Genomic DNA, 22,139 nt, shown 5'->3' on the forward strand with positions numbered 1-22,139 from the left:
AAATATATCTTAAATTCTTGATGTATGAAGATTTAACTAAAAGAATACTTCTCTGATTTAAAACTGATCCCGGCACATAACACAGCACCATTATAAGCAGTAACAATACCCTTAGGACAATAACCAAAACCAATGGATTTTGAGTAGAGTCAAGAGGAAGAAGCAATATGGAATTGTACCCTATATCTTGGGACAGTGTTAGATCTGATGATGTATAGGAAAATATTACATACCAGTATCCACATCCAATGTTTCTGTGCATTTGCTGGATATCAAATATTTTCATAAGGTAAAAAGAGACTCAGCGCATTGAAATCCACGCTCCCATGTGGTTTATGGGCGACAATGTTTTAGCCACAAGCCACGACTCATAATTAATGACCGGAATGGCGCAAATGGAATGGCATAAAACACCTGGAAACCATGTGTTTGATGTATTTTTTGCCTTTTCTCTTATTCCGTTCCAGTCATTATCACGAGCCTGTCCTCCCCAATTAAGGTGCCACCAAACTCCTGCGGTTTCAGCCCTTAGGTCAGTGTTTTCCGGTCCTGGTCCTGGGGACCCAGGGAATAGTTTTTGTTTTTGCCCTAACAATAACACACCTGATTATGCTAATCGAAGGCATGATGATGAGTTGATTAGTTTGATCAAAAATGTGCAGGACCAGGATTGAGAAACGTTGAAATAATTATACGCTCATGAAACCTTGTTGCCAATAAACCACATGGCATCATGGATTGGAGTGTGTGAGATCTCAGGCTTTCTCACATTATTAACCCATGGCTCCCCAACCCCCCATTGCAGACCCAAGGGCTGGGCACGGCGTTGAAGATCCTCTTCTCTGAGAAGGAGATCAAGAACCTGCCGGAACACAGCCCCTCCAAGGGCTTCCAGCTGACACGGCAGGAGATAGTGGCCTTGCTCAATGGCTTTGGGAGGTTGATACCACTTTTATACACATTGTGTCTTTATGGTTGATACTACTGCCTTGGCAACTGGATAGTGTTCATTAGGGCACACAATGGAAAACGTTTTAAAACGGAAAAGGAAAATGACCATTTCATGCTGGACAAATCCAGGTAGTCCTTCCGTTTCAGTCCGTTTTGTTCCCTTTGGTGCGTAATGAACACAGTTGGCCTCATGACGGGTGATTCAAGTAATGTTAGCATCTCTCTCGTTCTCACTTTCTTGCTCTTTCTTGCGCTTTCTGTCTCGCAATTTCAAATTACTATTAGCATGACATACATTTAGTAAACATTGCATACATTGTCATAAATAGTTTCACAATCTCTCTCTCCCCATCTCCTGCCCCCTTCTCTGTTTCTCCCCGTAGGCTCTCCACAAGCATCCACCAGCTCCATAGTTTCCGTGCCTTGCTGAAGGAGAAGAGGTAACACCCCCCCCAACAGCACTACCACCTCCCGGCCACCAGGTGGAGCCAACCCAGAGGGAACTGCAATAGTCTTATTCCTCCCCAGAATAAGATCAAGTTCAGGGACTTCAGGATCGACACTGAACCCCCATCCCCTCCTCCTTCCTTCTTCCTCTCTATGTACAACTCTCTTTACTCTCCTTCTCTCCTCTTCCTTTCCAGAGAGCAACGGCACTAAGTCTGAGAAATCTGTACCTCTGTTTCCTTTTGTTGTTTTTACTTTTGTGGATGAAAGTGTTCACTATGTCAGGCATATTAGTTGTGAGCTAAACCCATCCTTGAGTGAGGGAGTTTGTGTATGTGCGAGTGTGTTATTGAAGGTGTGTGTTTGTGTGAGAGTACTTGTTTAGTCGTTGATCGCCAGTTGCAGCTAAATGATAACGAGAACTAGGGATAACGAGAACTAGGATTCATTCTGTACTTTTACGACCATAAACTTGATAAGCGCAGCTGCTTTTTCCTATCCCAGAGGTGTAACCTTTTATTCTGTGTGAGTGCATGTGTTGAACGAACGTCTATGTGAGCGACTATGTCTGCTTTTGCTTTTGTCTGTGTATTTAACTGTGCTGTTTAGGGGTGTTTTAACATCTCCATTTGGCAATCCAGTCTTTCTGCGCATCATATTATATAAAGCCTAATTTAAATGTGAAAAAGTAACAATTTACAGATTGGGTATCTGTTGACAACGATAAGCTTGCATTACTTCTCTCATACCTATTCTATTTGGTGGCAGAACGGTTCCTGGTGTTTTATTCTTATCCTATTCTTATTTTATTGGTTTTATGAAAGTCGAGACTAGCCAGGGTGATAGCAATCCCAAATGTGTAAGAGGTGTTTTCATGGCAATGAAAAGCCACACCAGTATTTGTTTCATAGTTCACTTAAATAAGCTGTCATGCTGTGAAACGGCCATGTTGGAGAAGAGTACTGTTAAAGTATAATGGAGAATGTAGCCAATGGTGTGGAAAGAAGCAACTCGAAACAAGCAGTGGGGTTTGTTCCCCCATGATGGTCAAGTTCACTGGGGTGTCTTGGTGAGCTTGCCATGTAAATCAATTCAAAATGGATACACGTAATGGCATTTAACGCCACACAACCTTTTTTATACTGTCATGCCCTTCAGGGCTGGGGCGATACCAGTATCGCGATACTCGTTATTATCGTGGCAAGGAAACATAACGTGAAGCGTATTTAACTTCTTTAGGAAAACGGCCCTAACGTTCCACACACTATACATGTTTTATTTCTGTCTGAACTAGGTATTTCACCATGTGGACCAAAGATTTTATGTTGCCTTTTTTTCTTTTCTATCATGTCAAAGCACATTTGAGTTTTTCCACCATATGTCTTTAGTTTGTGCATCATCACCCCCTTGGGTAACATTGGTTAGAAAATGTTGCAAGTGAGGTTCGCCTTATGTGCAAAGATTAAACTATTGGTAGCCAGACAATACCTGGGTAATACTATGTATCACATTTTTGTAAAAGAAAATCTCGATCCAATCAAACAAAGGTAGACATGGGATTTGAGTCAAGTGCTAGCTAGCTGATGCTTATGCTAACATAAAGAGCAACGCTACTGTCGCCGTGAATGTGAACGCTAGGGAGATTGAACAAGCTGTTCCTTTGCTTAAAATGAAAGAAATAGACAAGATAAAATATTATCTTAGAGGAAAAGCGTGTGTGTCTGTCTAAAACATCAGAACGTCCTGTGCAATCCACTTGTCTGCCTTAAAAGTTCCAAAAAATCGTTAAAAAAGCTTGAGCCTGCTTTCTTGGATGAAATTCACCATTTTATCTCCAATGATCTCCACGCTCTTCTGCTTTCTCCTATCTCTGCCTTTGTAACATATTCAGATTACCCAGAAAGTTGTACTATTTGTAAAAGGAAAAATGACAGAACTTTTTTCAAAGCTGTATGAATATATAATTAGTTGCACCTGTATTGATGTGTATTCTTGTTTGATTATATTTATTTGAACAGAGGAATAAATATTTCTGGTTGTCATTCAAAACTTTTTATGCATCTTTTTCAGATTTGTACCACGATCCATTATGTACAAACCCTTTCAGAACAATACTATTTGACCTCACCATAACAGAAAGGTGTACTTTATACCGCTCAAACTCAACTCGGGACCTCAAAGCCAGTTCCACTGTGGGTTTTTTCATTGTTCCCCTTTAATCATGGACTGATTTAGACCTGGGACAAGTGGGTGCAATTCATTCAGGTAGAATAGAAAACCAGCAGGCTCTGGACCTCCATAGGGTAAAATTTGAATACACCTGCTCCATACGCTTATTTAATATTTGTAAGTCATTTTTAGCAATAAACCCTGAAAAGGGTTCTGTTCTGTTATTGGGACTTGTTCTGACCTTTCGTATCATAAAGTAAATTGTAGACAATATTGGTGTACACTTGTTTCATCTAGTGACTAAATCAAGAACAGTAGGATATCCTCACATTGAGTGTCACACCCAAAATTTCCTTTTATTCATGGTTATGGGTCAATACCGATCACGATACATTCACAGACAGAAAAGCAGACAAAAAAAATAGAGCATCTGATCAGTGAAACTTTCTCCATTACATTAAAAAAACGTCCTGTTAGAAATATAGAATCCATCTTTTTCACCAATAAATGAATGTATGTTCATAGTCACATTTACTGCGAATATAGATATGACATGATTTTGTTTATTTGTGTCATTGTTCTATACAGGCTTTAGGATATTGATATTGTCTAAGGTCAACTACCTTGATGTATATGTTTGTGCATGACTTAGTGCTAGCTTATAATATGGGTTTATTTCACAGGTTTTCTAGATGACTTTCTAAAATGTCTAAATCAGTGGTTCCCAAACTGTGGGGTGGTCGATAGGGGGGTGCATTTTTTTTTTTTTTAAGGAACTCAGTCTGGCTTTCAACTTACTTTTGAAAGTTGTTATAGTAGAATGTACAAGGCACAATTTTGGGTAGTGTATCGTCATTTTCTCTTGTCATGTCAGTCATTGAATACCTTAGAGCTATTTTATAACTTGTCAGAAATGTCCAGATCAACTAGCCCATGTCAGCTTACGGGATGTTCCCCAATGATGGAAGGGGGGCCCCGAGTGAAATAGTTTTGGAACCACTGGTCTACATTATCACTAAGTTACTAATGCAATACGGTGGCTGATGATGGACAAAATACAGATGCTGTCAACAAGTGTCAAAGTTTGCAAAGTGCATTGCGGTGCTGTACAGTGCAGTGTGGACTGGTTCAGAGTTAGGGTCAATACCAATTTTTTGCTTTTCAATTAGGAAAATTTTGAATTTGAATGTTTGCTTCCTGATTTGAATTAATTGAAATGGAATTGACCCCGACCCTGGACTAAGTCTCAGTATGGATGGAGCTCTCCCGTCACCGGTGCCAACCGTTGTTCGTCCGTCCCCGTTTGTACAGTGAAACTGCTGTTGCGGCTGCCCCAGTCGTAGCAGTCTGTAACTAGGCTATAGACACAAAATATAAACAAATCTTTGAGTTACTATTATTAAACTGAACAAAAATATAAACGCAACATGCAACAATTTCATAAATTTTACTGAGTTACAGTTCATATGAGGAAATCGGTCAATTGAAATAAATTCATTAAGTCCCAATCTAAGGATTTCACATGACTGGGAATACAGATATGCTGATGGTCACTGATACCTTTAAAAAAAAAATTAAAAAAGGGCCTTACAATGGACCTCAGGATCTCATCAAAGCTTTTTTTGTGCATTCAAGTTGCCATCGATAAAATGCAATTGTGTTTGTTTTCTGTAGCTTATGCCTGCCCATACCATAACCCCATTGCCATACGCGGTCTGCATTTGTGAGGCCTGTTGGACATACTGCCAAATTCTCTAAAACAACATTAGAGGCGGCTTATGGTATAGAAATTAACATTAAATTCTCTGGCAACAGCTCTGGTGGACATTCTTACAGTCAGCATGCCAATTGCACGCTCCCTCAAAACTTTGTGGTGTTGTGTGACATAACTGCACATTTTAGAGTGGCCTTTTATTGTCCCCAGCACCAGGTGCACCTGCGTAAGGATCATGGTGTTTAATCAGCTTCTTGATATGACACACCTGTCAAGTGGATGGATTATCTTGGCAAAGGAGAAATGCTCACTAACAGGGATGTAAACAAATATGTGCCCAAAATCTGAGAGAAATAAGCTTTTTGTGCCTATTGAACATTTCTGGAATCTTTTATTTCAGTTCATGAAACATGAGACCAACACTTTACATGTTGTGTTTATATTTTGGTTCAGTGTAGTTATCTTTCGGTATATCTTTTAAATCTAAAACATACTCAGAAGTAACCTATCCCCGTCTTGACACTCTACTGTACCTTGCGGAATTGTTCTGAGGAGGGATGCTCCACGCCAGGTCGTCGTCGCTATCGTACCGACGGGGGTTGTCAAAGAAGTAACCTCTGGAAGAGAGCACGTGGTTTGGGATCCCTGATCCACTCTGCAAAGACAGCATACCGAATAAGAAAGAAATTGGTAACGCTTTATTTAAGAGCCCAGTTTAAGCTGGTACTTACCTGGTGTTTTCACTAAGAAACTATGTGGTAGCAACGGACACTTTCTGGTACTTATCTCAGAATTTAACACAATTGGTAACTAACCAGCATCAAATGGTATTAGCTTAAATAGTGACGCTAGCGTCAATGAATCTCAATGAAACTGAAGTGTATGTGCAATGCAATTATTAGGGATTTACTTTTAAACAACTAACTAGCTGGTAAACAGCGGGCTGGTTAAATATCCAAGCTTCTTGTCATCTGAACACACTCACCCTGTCCTGTGGCAGCCTGCGGACCCTGAAGAAGAAAACCACCAGGGAGGTTGGCAGCAGTTCCCAGACAAAGAGGATCACCCCGAACACGATGTAACCAGCGTCCCCCAGAGTGGACCTCAAGTCAGCCTGCACAGAGAGAGAGTGTGCATTTGTGTGTTTAACCCTCCAGAGGATCCTCATTTGTGGATCGTTGGCGTTAGACTGTTTTCGAGTGTGTTTGTCTGGCGAAATGTATTTGACTTTTGTCCCACATATACTGTGTTTGTGTCTGTCACTTTATCTTTTCTCTCTCTGTCGCTCTCTTCTCTCCCTAATTCTGTGTCTGGGATAGCGTGTCATCCATACCTGGTCGGACACGTTGTACCAGTCGTAGTCGAAAGAGTTGATGGTCTCAATGTCGGTCAGAGCCAGCACCACCAGGTTGTAGCAGGCCCGTGATGCGTACAGCAGAACCACCAGGATGCCAATCAATGTCACCTGACACACCGACGTTCCCTGCAACCAATGGTGAGGGAGGTCATGAACTATTATCTGTCACACCCTGATCTGTTTCACCCGTCTTTGTGCTTGTCTCCACCCCTCTCCGGGTGTTGCCCATCTTCCCCATTTCCCCAGTGTATTTATATCTGTGTTCTTTGTTCGTCTGTTGCCAGTTTGTTTTGTTTGTCAAGCATACCAGCGGTTTCTGTTGCTCCTGTCTGTTTCTAGTTTTCCCCGGTTTTGACCATTCTGCCTGCCCTGACCCTGAGCCAGCCTGCAACTCTGTACCTTGTCACATCCGACTGGATTATTGACCTCTGCCTGGCCTGAGACTGCCTGCCGTTCTGTACCTTTTGGACTCTGATCTGGATTACTGACCTCTGTCTGCCCTTGACCTGTCGTTTTGCCTGCCCCCTGTTCTAGTAATAAACCTTTTGTTACTTCAACACTGTCTGCATCTGGGTCTTCCCTGAAACGTGATACCAATCAGCATTAGTATTTACGAGGGGTCACCGTTTAGTGCTACCGAGTTCACACAATTGCCCGCCTCCAAAATATATACAAAGACATTAAATAAAATATAAAACTTTTACTGTTTTTTAAGTTGACCTGAACTGTTTTTATTCTTTGTGTCCTACTTTCAGAATAGCATGACACAGACTTAGTCAATCTTAATGGAAGTCTGGGGCTGTATGTATCAAGTGTCTCAGAGAAGGAGTGCTGATTTAGGATCGCATGGACAGGCAAGACCTGATCCTCGATCAGCAATCCTACTCTGAGATGCTTGATACATACAGCCCCTGATCTACAAGTTCTGAGGTCCTACCTTGGACTCGAGGTATATGCTGGCCAGGGACATCTTAGCCACCTTGTAAAGGCAGACGGACAGCGAGATGGCACAGAGCACGAAGAGCGTATCGTTGATGGTGACTCTGACCAGGACAATGGTCTTGACCTCGGTGGCGGTCATCTTAACCAGCAGGGCACAGGCCAGGTTAACCACCAGGAAGAGAAAACTGACCGCCAAGAAGACCAGATAGAGGGGGAGCCTATGGAAGGAAAGATATGGAAATCTCTGGGCCCTAGTTACAGCCTTTGAAATATGTGAGGGTCCTGTATATGGACAGGAAGAGAGGGGTAAACTCAGTCTACTTACTTGTATTTAAGGAGCTCTGGGGTATACTTGGACTTTGCCTTGAAGTAAACCTGTTTTGGGTGACATCAGAAAGAAAGTTACACTTTGGACATTTTCCCCCAAGAAAACAACAATCAACAACGTGGCCGCTCAGCTGAAGAACCAGTTAATGAATTAATTCTGTCCCCAGATCAGATACATTTGAAGGGATCCTGAAGAAATACAAACAAATTGGACCCCTTTTTCGTTATGTAGACTGACCTCTTATCAGTTAAACCCATGATGTGATGCCAACAGCAGACAAGCAATGCCCTACTGTATTATCTTTTAATAGTAATGTGTGAAGGGAGACAAATGCTGCGAATAGATGTAGCATTGCTCTCTATACAGAGCAGTGGGCATGAGGATGTCAAGCAAGTGTGTGATTGCTGGCGTCTGCAGACAACGGCTGTGTAAGTCTCTATTGTGGGCCACCCCTTTTGAGCCACGTTCCTCTTTAGGTTTCCTTCCTCCTTCTAGAGAGTTTTTCCTGCCCTGCGCTTTCGCTTCTGCTTTGCTTACTCTTTGGGGTCTAAGACGGGTAACTGTAAAGCACTTTGTGACAACTGCTGATGTGAAATCTATATAAAATCATTTAGAAAACGCTAGGTCCTCTAAGTCTATTACAATTGAATTACGTGCCTCTGATATTGATTCACCATCTATACTGAACAAAAATATAAACACAACCTTGTAAAGTGTTGGTTCCACGTTTCATGAGCTGAAATAAAATATACCAGAAATCTTTAGCACAAAAAGCATTTTTCTCTCAAATTTTGTGGACAAATTTGCTTACTTCCATGTTAGTGAGCATTTCTCCTTTGCCAAGATAATCCATCCACCTGACAGGTGTGGCATATCAAGAAGCTGATTAAACGGCATCATAATTACACAGGTGCACCTTGTGCTGGGGACACTAAAAAGAGCACTCTAAAATATGCAGTTTTGTCAAACAACACAGCGTGCAGTTGGCATGCTGACTGCAGGAATGTCCACCAGAGCTGTTGCCAGAGAATTGAATAATCATTTATCTACCATAAGCCGCCTCCAATGTAATTTTAGAGTATTTGGCCGTACATCCAATCGGCCTCACAACTGCAGACCACGTGTAACCACGGCAGTCCAGGACCTCCACATCTGGCTTCTTCAGTTGCGGGATGGTCTCAAAAGAGCGACCCGTACAGCTTTTGAAAATGTGGGTTTGCATAACCAAAGAATTTCTTCACAAACTGTCAGATACCGTCTCAGGGAAGCTCATATGCGTGCTCGTCGTCATCACTGGGGTGGTGATGGCGACGAGCACGCAAATGAGCTTCCCTGAGACTGTTTCTGACAGTTTGTGCAGAAATTCTTCGGTTATGCAAATCCACAGTTTTGGTCTTGACCTGACTTCAGTTCGGCATCGTAACCGACTCCAGTGGGCAAATGCTCCCCTTCAATAGCCACTGGCATGCTGGATAAGTGTGCTCTTCATGGATGAATCCCGGTTTCAACTGTTTCCCGGGCAGATGGCAGACGTCTTGTGGGCAAAGGGTTTGCTGATGTCAAAGTTCTGAACAGAGTGCCCCATGGTGGCAGTGGGGTTATGGTATGGGCAGGCATAAGCTACGAACAACGAACACAATTGCATTTGATCAATGGCAATTTGAATGCACAGAGATACCATGATGAGATCCTGAGGCCCATTGTCGTGCCATTCATCCGCCACGATCACCTCCTGTTTCAGCATGATAATGCATGGACGGCCCCATGTTGCAAGGATCTGTACACAATTCCTGGAAGCTGTAAATGTCCCAGTTCTTCCATGGCCTGCATACTCACCAGACATGTCACCCATTGAGCATGTTTGGGATGCTCTGGATTGACGTGTACGACAGCTTTTCCAGTTCTCGCCAATATCCAGCAACTTTGCACAGCCATCGAAGAGGAGTGGGACAATATCCACAAGCCACAATCAATAGCCTGATCAATTCTATGCAAAGGAGATGTGTCACACTGCATGAGGTAAATGGTGGACACCAGATACTGACTGGTTTTCCCATCCACGTCCCTACCTTTTTTTTAAAGGAATTTGTGACCAACAGATGGATATATATATATATACTCCCAGTCATGTGAAATCCATAGAATAGGGCCCAATGAATTTATTTCATTTGAATGATTTCCTTAAATGAACTGTAACTCAGTAAAATCTTTCAAATTGTTGCATGTTACATTTTATATTTTTGTTCAGTGTATCTAAAAGCAGTATGACTTCTTGTCTGAACCGTGTTGCCCACACCTCACCTCGACGCCCGCTATGATATATTGTAAATAACTAGTTGTATGAATATATAATTGCTAAATGCTGTGTGCACATTGCACAATAAGGTGGCTGTGCTAAGCTGTTAAATAAGGGAAACGTTACTAATCTTGCTTTGCCGGGGCTTCATACCTTTACCCTCCTTTTTCTTTTTCTTGAGCTGTCCCCTCCTCCCCACTGCCTTCACGCCCCTCCCACCACTTACCTCTTCTAGGGGAGCTTTCCCCGTAGGATTGTATATCCCCCCCTATTGAGGATGCCACCATTTCAGCAAAATCAGAAATACCAGTCCACAGCTATTCTGTATACACAACACTCACACATCAATGATTAATCATATTAATACTCTGAACTACTACCTAGACACTGAGACTGAAAAAAAGGGCAGATTGGGTATAAAAAACCCACAACATATAGCATCCAACTGTAATCCAAATTTTGGACCCCAATGGGCCCTCAAAATGGCCCCAATATGGCCCCTTGTGGCCCCCTGAGACCCCCCATTCCCTCAATGTGGCCCCTGGGAGCCCATCCTCACCTGGGCGCAGTAGAGGTTCATGAGGCTCAATGTGAAGAACTGCAGGCAGACGGGGAAGCAGTAGAGCAGCCAGAAGGTGAAGGGACCCAGCGCGTTGGCCGTGACGCAGTCGCGGAAGTAGAAGGAGAAGAGGAGGGCGCGCAACGCGGCCCACAGCAGACACAGGAAGAGGAATGCCGTCTGGTAGCTGAAGCGCTTGTGGCGGTATCGGAGCACCAGCCACAGCTGGGCATAGATGAAGGCAAAGAGGAGAGAGTAGAAGACGGTGTAGGCCACGGTGAGGCCAAGCGTGACGTAGGGCGGGATGGCCGGGGCCATGGTGGGCGGAGGAGGCAGGGAGCCGTTACCGGCTGCTGCCGCTGTGGATGCCGGTTCTGGTGCCGCTGACACCCCCCCGATGGTGCCTTGCTCCACCACCGGGGATGATGACTCCAGGGACATGTCCATCGCTTCTCCATTCATTCTCTGTTCCTCAACGAGGGAGAGAAAGAAGGGAATCCTTTTTTCTTCTGTCTCTCTCAGGCAATGTGTCGCTGGTAGAGACGATGTCTCCCCTCCATGGAGCCTTTGCTTCAGACACACAACCCTGCTGTCTGACTCAGTGTGAGGGAGGGAGACAAAGGAGGGAGGAGAGGGGGGAAAGAGACACTCCCCTCTTTTTGCCGGTGCTCCTTGGAGAGTGGTTGGAGGCTGATGTCACATGACCGTGGCTCGGAGCGTTTCGGTGGCCAAGGGCTCGGCAGCAGGCTGTGATGCATTTGAAGAGGATGGAGGGAGGGTAAAGATGGATCGAGAAAAAGAGAGCGCGAGAGAGAGGTGGGAGGGAGTGAGGGAGAGGTGCACTGACTGTACCTTAGACCACGTGCTGGAGGGACCTGTCATCTGCTCCCATCCCCCTCTTTCATCATAGACAGCATCATCATGCAGTCTGTGCCAATTGTCTTTCTGTCGCCCCTCCCCCATTTTTTTCCTCCTCATTTCTTATTTCCTCCATCCATACTGAAGGTTGTGTAATGGATGTATCTGTGATGGTGGGTGCTTTAAAATATGTCAGTTAACCACTTGGTTGAGTAAGAATTTTGCCCACAAAAATACCCACAATTCTGTTATACACTGAGTGTACAAAGCATGACATAGACTGACCAGGTGAATCCAGGTGAAAGCTATGATCCCTTATTGATATCACTTGTTAAATCTACTTCAATCAGTATCGAGGAAGGGGAGGAGACTGGTTAAAGAAGGATGTTTAAGCCTTGAGACAATTGAGGCAGGGATTGTATGTGCGCCATTCAGAGGGTGAATGAGAAAGACAAAATATTTAAGTGCCTTTGAACGGGGTATGGTAGTAGGTGCCAGGCGCACCGGCTTAAGTGTGTCAAGAACTGAAACGCTGCCGGGTTTTTCAAACTCAACAGTTTCCTGTGTGTATCAAGAATTGTCCACCACCCAAAGGACATCCAGACAACTTGACACAATTGTAGGAAGCATTGGAGTCAACATGGGCCAGCATCCCTGTGGAATGCTTTTGACACTGTGTAGAGTCCATGCCCCGACGAATTGAGGCTGTTCTGAGGGCAAAAGGGGGTGCAACTCAATATTTTGTACACTCAGTGTATATCCTGCCTAGTGGCACTATTGAGCATTGGCCGCACAATTATCATTTTTTTGACTATTCAGCTTCAGATAAATGACTGAGGATGTGTTTTTGGTATAACATACAGTTGAAGTCGGAAGTTTACATACACCTCAGCCAAATACATTTAAACTCAGTTTTTCACAATTCCTGACATTTAATCCTTGTAAAAATTCCCTGTCTTAGGTCAGTTAGGATCACCACTTTATTTTAAGAATGTGAAAAAGAGTAATAGTAGAGAGAATGATTTATTTCAGCTTTTATTTCTTTCATCACATTCCCAGTGGGTCAGAAGTTTACATACACTAATTTTGTATTTGGTAGCGTTGCCTTTAAATTGTTTAACTTGGGTCAAACGTTTCGGGTAGCCTTCCACAAGCTTCTCACAATAAGTTGGGTGAATGTTGTCCTATTCCTCCTGACAGAACCGATTTGAAGGTTTGTAGGCCTCCTTGCTCGCATACGCTTTGCACATACTTTTTCAGTTCTGCCCACACATTGTCTATGGGATTGAGGTCAGGGCTTTGTGATGGCCACTCCAATACCTTTGTTGTCCTTAAGCCATTTTGCCACAACTTTGGAAGTATGTTTGGGGTCATTGTCCATTTGGAAGACCCATTTGCAACCAAGCTTTAACTTCCTGACTGATGTCTTGAGATGTTGCTTCAATATATCCACATAATTTTCCTCCTCATGATGCCATCTATTTTGTGAAGTGCACCAGTCCCTCCTGCAGCAAAGCACCCCCACAACATGATGCTTCCACCCCCGTGCTTCACGGTTGGGATGGTGTTCTTCGGCTTGCAAGCCTCCCAGTTTTTCCTCCAAACATAACAATGGTCATTATTGCCAAACAGTTCCATTTTTGTTTCATCAGACCAGAGGACATTTCTCCAAAAAGTACGATCTTTATCCCCATGTGCAGTTGCAAACCGTAGTCTGGCTTTTTCATGGCGGTTTTGGAGCAGTGGCTTCTTCCTTGCTGAGCGGCCTTTCAGGTTATGTCGATATAGGACTCGTTTTACTGTGGATATAGATACTTTTGTACCTGTTTCCTCCAGCATCTTCACAAGGTCCTTTTCTGTTGTTATGGGATTGATTTACACTTTTCGCACCAAAGTATGTTCATCTCTAGGAGACAGAACGCATCTCCTTCCTGAGCGGTATGATGGCTGTGTGGTCCCATGGTGTTTATACTTGCGTACTATTGTTTGTACAGATGAACGTGGTACCTTCAGGCATTTGGAAATTGCTCCCAAGGATGAACCAGACTTGTGGAGGTCTAAAAAAAAGAATTCTGAGGTCTTGGCTGATTTCTTTTGATTTTCCCATGATGTCAAGCAAAGAGGCACTGAGTTTGAATGTAGGCCTTGAAATACATCCACAGGTACACCTCCAATTGATTCAAATTATGTCAATTAGCCTATCAGAAGCTTCTAAAGCCATGACATCTTTTTCTGGAATTTTCTGGAATAAACTTCTGACCCACTGGAATTGTGATACAGTGAATTCTAAGTGAAATAATCTGTCTGTAAACAATTGTTGGAAAAATGACTTGTGTCATGCACAAAGTAGATGTCCTAACCGACTTGCCAAAACTATAGTTTGTTAACAAGACATTTGTGGAGTGGTTGAAAAACGAGTTTTCATGACTCCAACCTAAGTGTGTGTAAACTTCCGACTTTAACTGTATTATAAGCCTACTACGCTTCAGTATTTTTTGTCTCTGGATTCACAGACACCCATATGTCACCTACGTATATTTTGACATGGCCTATTAATTACCGAGACACCCTCTACAACCACTGTGATTATTATTTGACTCTGCTGGTATTCTATTAACATTTGAACATTTTGAAGAACGATTTGGCATTAATGTCCATGTACTCTTATAATCTCCACCCTGCACAACCAGAAGAGGACTGGCCACCCCTCAGAGCCTGGCTTCTCTCTAGGGTTCTTCTTGCATTGCTTGCTGTTTAGGGTTGTAGGCTGGGTTTCTGTATAAGCACGTTGTGTCATCTGCTGATGTAAAAAGGGCTTTATAAATACATTTGATTGATTGATTGATAGATTTTTTCTCTTTTTATTATGCACTATGATTTGCCATTTACCTTGAAATATATTATCGTTATGATTTGTTTTATATTGTTATCTCAATGAGCCACTAGGCTATAAATAAGATTTAAGTGCAATAGTCAGGTCACTGAGGAAGACATCAGCTTGATGTCGAAACATCAGTCACCTGTCCACATCCTGTACAATGGATTAAAGTGAGCAATAAGAAATCAATCTCTGCCTTTTTTGTTCAGTGTTCCAACTCCTTTTTACCTCGAATAAGTCCTTTTGGATGATTTTCTCTGTAAGCCACTCTTGTGATTTTTGTCCTTGTTGTTGAGCACCCCTCCTTTCCTTTGTTTGCTGAAGCGCGAAGGGCCACCTGAACTCTATGCTACAGTATACTGTATACTATTATATTCTGTTATGTAAAATATGAATGAATCATTATGTGATCTTGTGAAACATTGATTCAGCTTTATTCTTAATTTACTAAACCAGCACCATTGTGAGAACGGACAATCTTCTATTTGTAATAATAATAAGTGATGAGTATCACTATTAGGCGTAGGCAATAGAACTTGATGAGGGTTATTTTAAGCGATGTAAGCACCCTCAGAATCATGGTGCTGGAAGGACAGCACCGTAACCAAGTGGTCACAATGACTGGAACGAACTGCAAAAATCACTGAAGCTGGAGACTCATATCTCCCTCACTAGCTTTAAGCACCAGCTGTCAGAGCAGCTCACAGATCACTGCACCTGTACATAGCCCATCTGTAAACAGCCCATCTATCTACCTCATCCCCATACTGTATTTATTTATTTATCTTGCTCCTTTGCACCCCAGTATCTCTACTTGCACATTCATCTTCTGCACATCTAGCATTCCAGTGTTTAATTGCTATATTGTAATTACTTCGCCACCACGGCCTATTTATTGCCTTAACTTACCTCATTTGCACTCACTGTATATAGACTTTTTTAGTTTTCTTTTTTTTGTACTGTATTATTGACTGTATGTTTTGTTTATTCCATGTGTAACTCTGTGTTGTTGTATGTGTCGAATTGCTATGCTTTATCTTGGCCAGGTCGCAGTTGCAAATGAGAACTTGTTCTCAACTAGCCTACCTTGTTAAATAAAGGTGAAATAAAATAAATAAAAAACATATCATTCTGAATTCCACTGTGCAAGAGGGGGTCCGTGGAGTTTTATGAACTTCAAGGCAGACACGCAGTGAATTTGGATCCTAGATCTCGTTGGTGGGATGATCAGGTTCATGCGGTGGATTAGTTTGTCTGCCTACACGATAGAGGTGGTGCATTTCTATAAGCTAAGCACTCAGACAGTAGGGCGAGTTCAAGTGTGTCGTACATGGGCCCCAAGCCCATAACAAACTGTTTTGAGGGACAGGCGTTTCTAGCAACCCCTCGTAGAGTTTTTTGTTGGTGGCTGTTCTTGTTAAGTCGGATTTGGTCCAACCGATCGATGGGCCTCTGCACACGAGCCTACAGTATTCATCATTTGCGCCACCGCCAGAGAGAGAGAAAAGACAGGGAAGAAACCACCATTTACCTACCTACAGTGTATTCATTCGGAAGGTATTCAGACCCCTTCTCTTTTTCTATATTTTGTTATGTCACAGTCTTATTCTAAAATTGATTAAATATTTTTTTGCTCTCATCAATCTACACACAATATCTCATAATGACAAAGCAAAAACAGGTTTTTATACATTTTTGCAAATTAATACAAATACTAAAACAGAAATACCTTATTTACATAAGTATTCACAACTTTTTGCTATGATACTTAAAATTGAGCTCAGGTCCATCCTGTTTCCATTGATCATCCTTAAGATATTTCTACAACTTGTTTGGAGTCCACCTGGGGTAAATTCAATTGATTGAAAATTATTTGGAAAGCCACACACCTGTCTATATAAGGTCCTACAGCTGATCCCACAGTGCATGTCAAAACAAAAACCAAGCCATGAGGTTTAAAGAATTGTCCATAGAGCTCCGAGACAGGATTGTGTCGAGGCACAGATCTGCAGAGAAGAATGGGAGAAACTCCCCAAATACAGGTGTGCCATACTTGTAGCATCATACCTGAATAATTATGGTTTTGAATAATTATGTAAATGTATTATTTCAGGTTATTTTTTTCTCATAAAAAAAAAGTTTTTTTGCTTTGTCATTATGGGGTATTTTGTATAGATTGGTGATGGGGAAAATGTATTTAATCCATTTTAGAATAAGGCTGTAACAAAATGTGGAAAAAGTCAAGGGGTCTGAATAATTTTACACATATCAGTTATACAAGCTAACAACCAGCATAGATAACAAGCTGGCTTGCTAGCTAGCTAACAATAATACCTAGCTAACTAGCTAGTTCACAAGACTAGCCATGGCTGTGGTATTAGGGGCGGCACGCAGCCTGGGAGATAGAGCTGCCTGTCAGGCATTAGTCAGGCCTTAAATGCCCCACGAGCGCATTACAATCAAAGCAGCCACAGGGCTCCTTGATGATGTGGTTATCGTGCATCTGAACAAATTAATGGATGATGCGAGGTACTTTTGATGATCTCCTGATCTTGACAAAACATAACAATTTGTGATGTAGTGATCTCGACATAATGAGGGATTTGTTTTATTTTTTATTCATATGTCCTCTCTGGACTTCCGAAACAATCTCACCGGAGAAAGCATCCCAGTGAGCGAAACAGCGAACCTCTGTCTTACTATATGTAGCCCATGTATCTGATGCTGTCTGGACAATAGAGTATAGAATGTTTATTTGTCTAATGGGGATCCAAATAAACAAATACATTTACATGTCATACAATCTTTTTCCAGACAGCATCAGATACATGGGCTACATATAGTAAGACAAAGGGTCGCTGTTTTGCTCGCTCGGATGCTTTATCTGAGATTGATGCGTATTTCTGTTGGCGCACGTCTTGGTCAAATAAATTATCAATAGTAAAATATTTTATAAGGACGGCAATGAGGTAAGGTAAGACGGGCCAGGCCCCTGAGGCCCGCCCAGGCCCCTAAGGGCCACCCATAATGCCGGCCCTGCCGATAGGTACTTATTACAGTAAGAGGCTGTTCCTTCTCTTGCTAGAACAAAGGACTACCTGCTGTGTACTGACCTGATACCGACGAACCTACCGTTTCTTCTTGTAGAATTGGCAGTGGCCAACAACTTGACTTTGGGCCAATCAGAGAGCTCGAACATTCATGTGGGGGAGCCGACAGGAGTGACAATTAAAAAGGAAAAACCAGGGCATTTTTTTCCAGCCTAATCTAATTGTTCTAAAACAATAAAGCAGCATAATGCATTTTTTTTCTGGAGAAAGACTTTGGAGTTTTGTGCTGGAATAAGGATTTTTTGTTAGTGCACATTATCAAACCCATCTTATTAGTTACTTAGCGATTACTGAGCAAGGCAGTCACACACACTTCTTATGAAACAAATGGGGTGGTCAGTGCAGCACAATGTAGCACTAAATGCTTTTAGAACAACAGCTTGCTAACTGTAATGATGGGGCGGTGAATTGAAGCAGGTGAAATGTTTTAATAAAACAACAAAACCAAGAACACAACACTAACATAAGGCAGTACGCCGAGACACAAGAATAATACCAACTGGTGAGTGAACCTGGGAGAGTGACATATACAGGGGAGGAAATGATGAAGGTAATGGAGTCCAGGTGTGAATCATAGTGATTAACAGGTGTGCGTAATGATGAGTGCCAGGTGTGCGTAATGATGAATCCCAGGACCGGTGGTTAGTACTCTGGCGACATTGTACGCCGGAGGGGAGGAGCAGACATGACAGTATCAAACAACGCTACTGCCACCTTCTGGTTTGGAGTGGCTGATGACTTCAATGTCTCTGCTGTGTCAACACAAAAGAGATTGACTGCCGACACTGTTCAGGTGCTACTCACTGGGCACACAACTTCAACGTGGAAATGTAGGTAGTATTTGGTTGAGACGATGATCAATGAGATTTCAACTTTTATTCACCCAGTCAAAAAGACAGACAGGAGTTTGTGAATTCCCAACATGTTATCACTGTGCTTTCAACCATCTAAAAGCACAATCACATTCCAATGGAAGAACAATGTCTGATTTTTGGTTTAGTTCTCATCTAAATGTGTTATTACTGTGCTTTCAACCGTTTAAAAGCACAACAATGTTGAAATGGGAATACAATTTCAAATATTTTGTATTTATACAACAATTTAACGTGTTATCACTGAGCTTCATGTTATTGCACAACCAAATGACCTGGATTGCAGTTGAGATAACATTCAAAGTACATAGTGCAAGTGAGTAGCGCTGTTCGCACAGATTATTATAGCAATTGTGAAGAACTCCACAGACCTGCAACCTTTGAATGCCATCTTGAACTTGCACATTTTCTATGATTACATAAGACATTTAGTAACGATAACCTCAAAATGTGGCCATGGATGTGTTACTAATTTTAAGGTTAAATAAATACTGTTACATTAGTTTGTAAGATAGGCTTAACTTTAGTCTATTTATTGTATTACAAAAGTAATATTGAATTGTGTTTGGTTGACAACGCAACCAACTATCAACATTTAAAGGAGAAGATGTGCTTGGATATTTGCATCTGAGCCACTGGCTTAATCCAAATTTTTGGTTGAGATGGAGTTTTGAATCCAGCATATCAATTATTAATTTGTAGTCAAACTGGAATTAAAGCCAGACTAAGTGTCACACCCTGATCTGTTTCACCTGTCTTTGTGATTGTCTCTGGTGTATTTATCCCTGTGTTTCCTGTCTCTCTGTGCCAGTTCGTCTTGTTTTGCCAAGTCAACCAGCGTTTCTCCTAGCTACTATTTTTCTCAGTCTCTGTTTATTCCTAGCCCTCCTGGTTTTGAACCTTGCCTGCCCTGACGCCGAATCCGCCTGCCTGACCACTCTGCCTGTCCTGACCTCGAGCCTGCCTATCCCTTGGTACTGTTTGAACTCTGACCTGGTTTATGAACTCTTGCTTGTCCCCGACCTGCCTTTTGCCTACCCCTTTTGGTATAATAAATATCGGAGCTCAACCATCTGCCTTGTGCCCTTATACTAAGTCAGTGGCACAGATCTCTCCAATGCAGAAAAAAATGGACTAGTAAAGGCCAAGTGTACTACTTTTGTGATTTTTTTTTAACTAAATGTATTCTTTTTACCCCCTTTTTTGTGATATCCAATTGGTAGTTACAGTCTTGTCCCATCGCTGCAACTCCTGTACGGACATGGGAAGGTCGAGAGCCATGCGTCCACCGAAACACGACCAAAAACACAACCAAACACGAAATCTTTCTAATTGAGAGGGGTCAAATACTTATTTCCCTCATTACAATGCAAATCAATTTATAAATTTTTTTACATGCGTTTTTCTGGATTTTTTTGTTGTTATTCTGTCTCTCACTGTTCAAATAAACCTACCATTAAAATTATAAGAGAGAATTATAAATTATAGTGGGCAAACGTACAAAATTAGCAGGGGGATCAAATACTTTTTTCCCTACGGACAACATAGAGCTAGCGGGATTTTCCATGCACCGGCCGAACAGAGGCGCTACCTCTGGTAGACAAGGGGTGTGTGTCAAGAAGCGGCAACTGCTCGGCATCTGACCGTAAGGCGCCACGGTCAGATGTCGACTGATCATTTCTGTCAGTGCGCGAACGTACAAAATTAGCAGGGGATCAAATACTTTTTTCCCTCACTGTATGTTTTCCAGTTCTTGAAATACCTTGCAAATGCAATTTATTTCTACGTGTAAATTGAAATGGTCTATTCATTCCTTTTATATTTTAGTAGATGCTCTTATCCAGAGCAATTTACAGCAGTGACTACATAAATGTTTCTACTGGTCCCCGGTGGGAATTGAACCCAAAACCCTAGCATTGAATGTGAATGGCGAATGGCACCGAAGAACATGACTGATGTTTTACATTCTCCCAAACAATTGTGCTATTTATTTATTTATTTTTGGCGTTTTGTGTAACTTATTTCTTAACTTATTGTGTACATAATGTTGTTGCTACCGTCTCTTATGACCGAAAAGAGCTTCTGGACATCAGAACAGCGATTACTCACCTTGAACTGGAAGAAACGTTTTACTTCAATAAGTCCGACGAGAAGGATATCCTGCTTTCACTGGAACAGGCCCAAATCCACCTCTTTTGCGTGAAGAAAAGACGCCGGAAATGGGGACGCAGATCGGGAATCCTTCTGAGAATCCGGATGCGAGCGAGTAAACTCCCAAATCTTTCCATTCTTCTTGCTAACGTGCAATCATTGGAAAATAAAATTGATGACCTACTATTAAGATTATCCTACCAACAGGACATTAAAAACTGTAACATCTTATGTTTCACCAAGACGTGGCTGAACGAAGATACGGACAACATAGAGCTAGCGAGATTTTCCATGCACCAGCCGAACAGAGGCGCTACCTCTGGTAAGACAAGGGGTGTGTGTCAAGAAGCGGCAACTGCTCGGCATCTGACCGTAAGGCGCCACAGAGGGTAGTGCGAATGGCCCAGTACATCACTGGGGCCAAGCTTCCTGCCATCCAGGACCTATATAACAGGCGGTGTCAGAGGAAGGCCCCTAAAATTGTCGGAGACTCCAGTCACCCAAGTTATAGACTGTTTTCTGTGCTACCGCACGGCAAGCGGTACCGGAGCGCCAAGTCTAGGACCAAAAGGCTCCTCAACAGCTTCTACCCCCACGCCATTAGACTGCTGAACAATTCATAAAAATTGCCACCAGACAATTAACATTGACCCCCCCCCCCTTTTTGTACACTGCTGATACTCACTGTTTGTTTGGGAGCTATGCATAGTCACTTTCCCCCACCTACATGTACAGATTACCTCAACTAGCCTACACACTGACCTGATACCGGTGCCCCCTGTATATAGCCTCGTTATTGTTATTCTTATTGTGTTACTTTTTATTATAACTTTTTATTTTTGCCTACTTGGTAAATATGTTTTTCTTCTTGAACTGCACTGTTAGTTAAGGGCTTGTAAGTAAGCATTTCATGGTGAAGTCTGCACTTGTATTTGGTGCATGTGGCAAATAAAGTTTGATTTGATTGCAAGGGAATTGAAACCACAACCCTAGCATTGCAAGTGCCATGCTTACAATTTCAACTGTTGAATCCTATAAGATACTGTTCTTATACAACAACATTTTTTGCCAGTGGAGATGCTGAAAAAATGTTTTGGCCCGTGCTACAGATGTCTATATGTGTCCATTAATAATAGTAAAGGCCCAGTGCACTACTTTTGTGAAAGAATGTATATGCTCAGCACCCTCAGCACCCATACTTCCCGTGGCTATGCTGTTGGGGCATTTAAAGCAGGCCTTAACCCCCTAGAGTTGATGTCCATGCCCCCGTGGAAATCTAACTGGCATAACAATTAAAAATCCCCATAAAAATCTGTCGGTTTAAGCTAGCAATATCTGTTTGTTTTTGCATTATATGCGTCTCAATACATCGCATCTGCCAATGTCGCACTTCTGCATCTGCGGTGAAAAGTGACAGAGCTAGACCGTTTATCAGACCATGAAACATCCCAAAAATCGGTCTTCTCACAAAATTGTCTGAAGGGAGATTGGCCCCTATATGGAAAGA

General features: G+C 42.3%; 2 protein-coding genes across 2 annotated transcripts in view; one reads left to right on the plus strand and one right to left on the minus strand.

The window, feature by feature from the left end:
• Positions 1-3,447, plus strand: part of LOC115178802 (ERO1-like protein beta) — a 31,042-nt gene extending 27,595 nt beyond the window's left edge. The window contains exons 15-16 of the mRNA XM_029740128.1: positions 806-939; positions 1,335-3,447. Coding sequence (XP_029595988.1) covers positions 806-939; positions 1,335-1,395 — 195 coding nt within the window. The 3' untranslated portion in view covers positions 1,396-3,447. The remainder of the gene's footprint in view (positions 1-805; positions 940-1,334) is intronic.
• A 440-nt stretch (positions 3,448-3,887) lies between these two features.
• Positions 3,888-11,843, minus strand: LOC115178803 (integral membrane protein GPR137B). Its single transcript, XM_029740129.1, has 7 exons — positions 10,764-11,843; positions 7,906-7,955; positions 7,576-7,798; positions 6,615-6,764; positions 6,267-6,395; positions 5,815-5,936; positions 3,888-4,925 (listed from the first exon to the last, which is right to left on the minus strand). Exons 1-7 carry the CDS (start codon positions 11,223-11,225, stop codon positions 4,814-4,816), a joined length of 1,248 nt encoding a protein of 415 aa, XP_029595989.1. The 5' UTR covers positions 11,226-11,843; the 3' UTR covers positions 3,888-4,813.
• Between the last annotated feature and the right edge of the window lie 10,296 nt (positions 11,844-22,139).

The sequence above is a fragment of the Salmo trutta genome, chromosome 38 (assembly GCF_901001165.1).
Source record: "Salmo trutta chromosome 38, fSalTru1.1, whole genome shotgun sequence".
NCBI lineage: Eukaryota > Metazoa > Chordata > Actinopteri > Salmoniformes > Salmonidae > Salmo > Salmo trutta.

Bases quoted from the DNA above. Each gene is read 5' to 3' on its own strand.
- LOC115178803 (XM_029740129.1), bottom strand. From the start codon at position 11,225: ATGAATGGAGAAGCGATGGACATGTCCCTGGAGTCATCATCCCCGGTG. The intron at 7,956-10,763 runs GTGAGGATGGGC...CACCCAAAACAG, and splicing joins TGAACCTCTACTGCGCCCAG to GTTTACTTCAAGGCAAAGTC. The intron at 7,799-7,905 runs GTAAGTAGACTG...TTCCTTCCATAG, and splicing joins CCAGAGCTCCTTAAATACAA to GCTCCCCCTCTATCTGGTCT.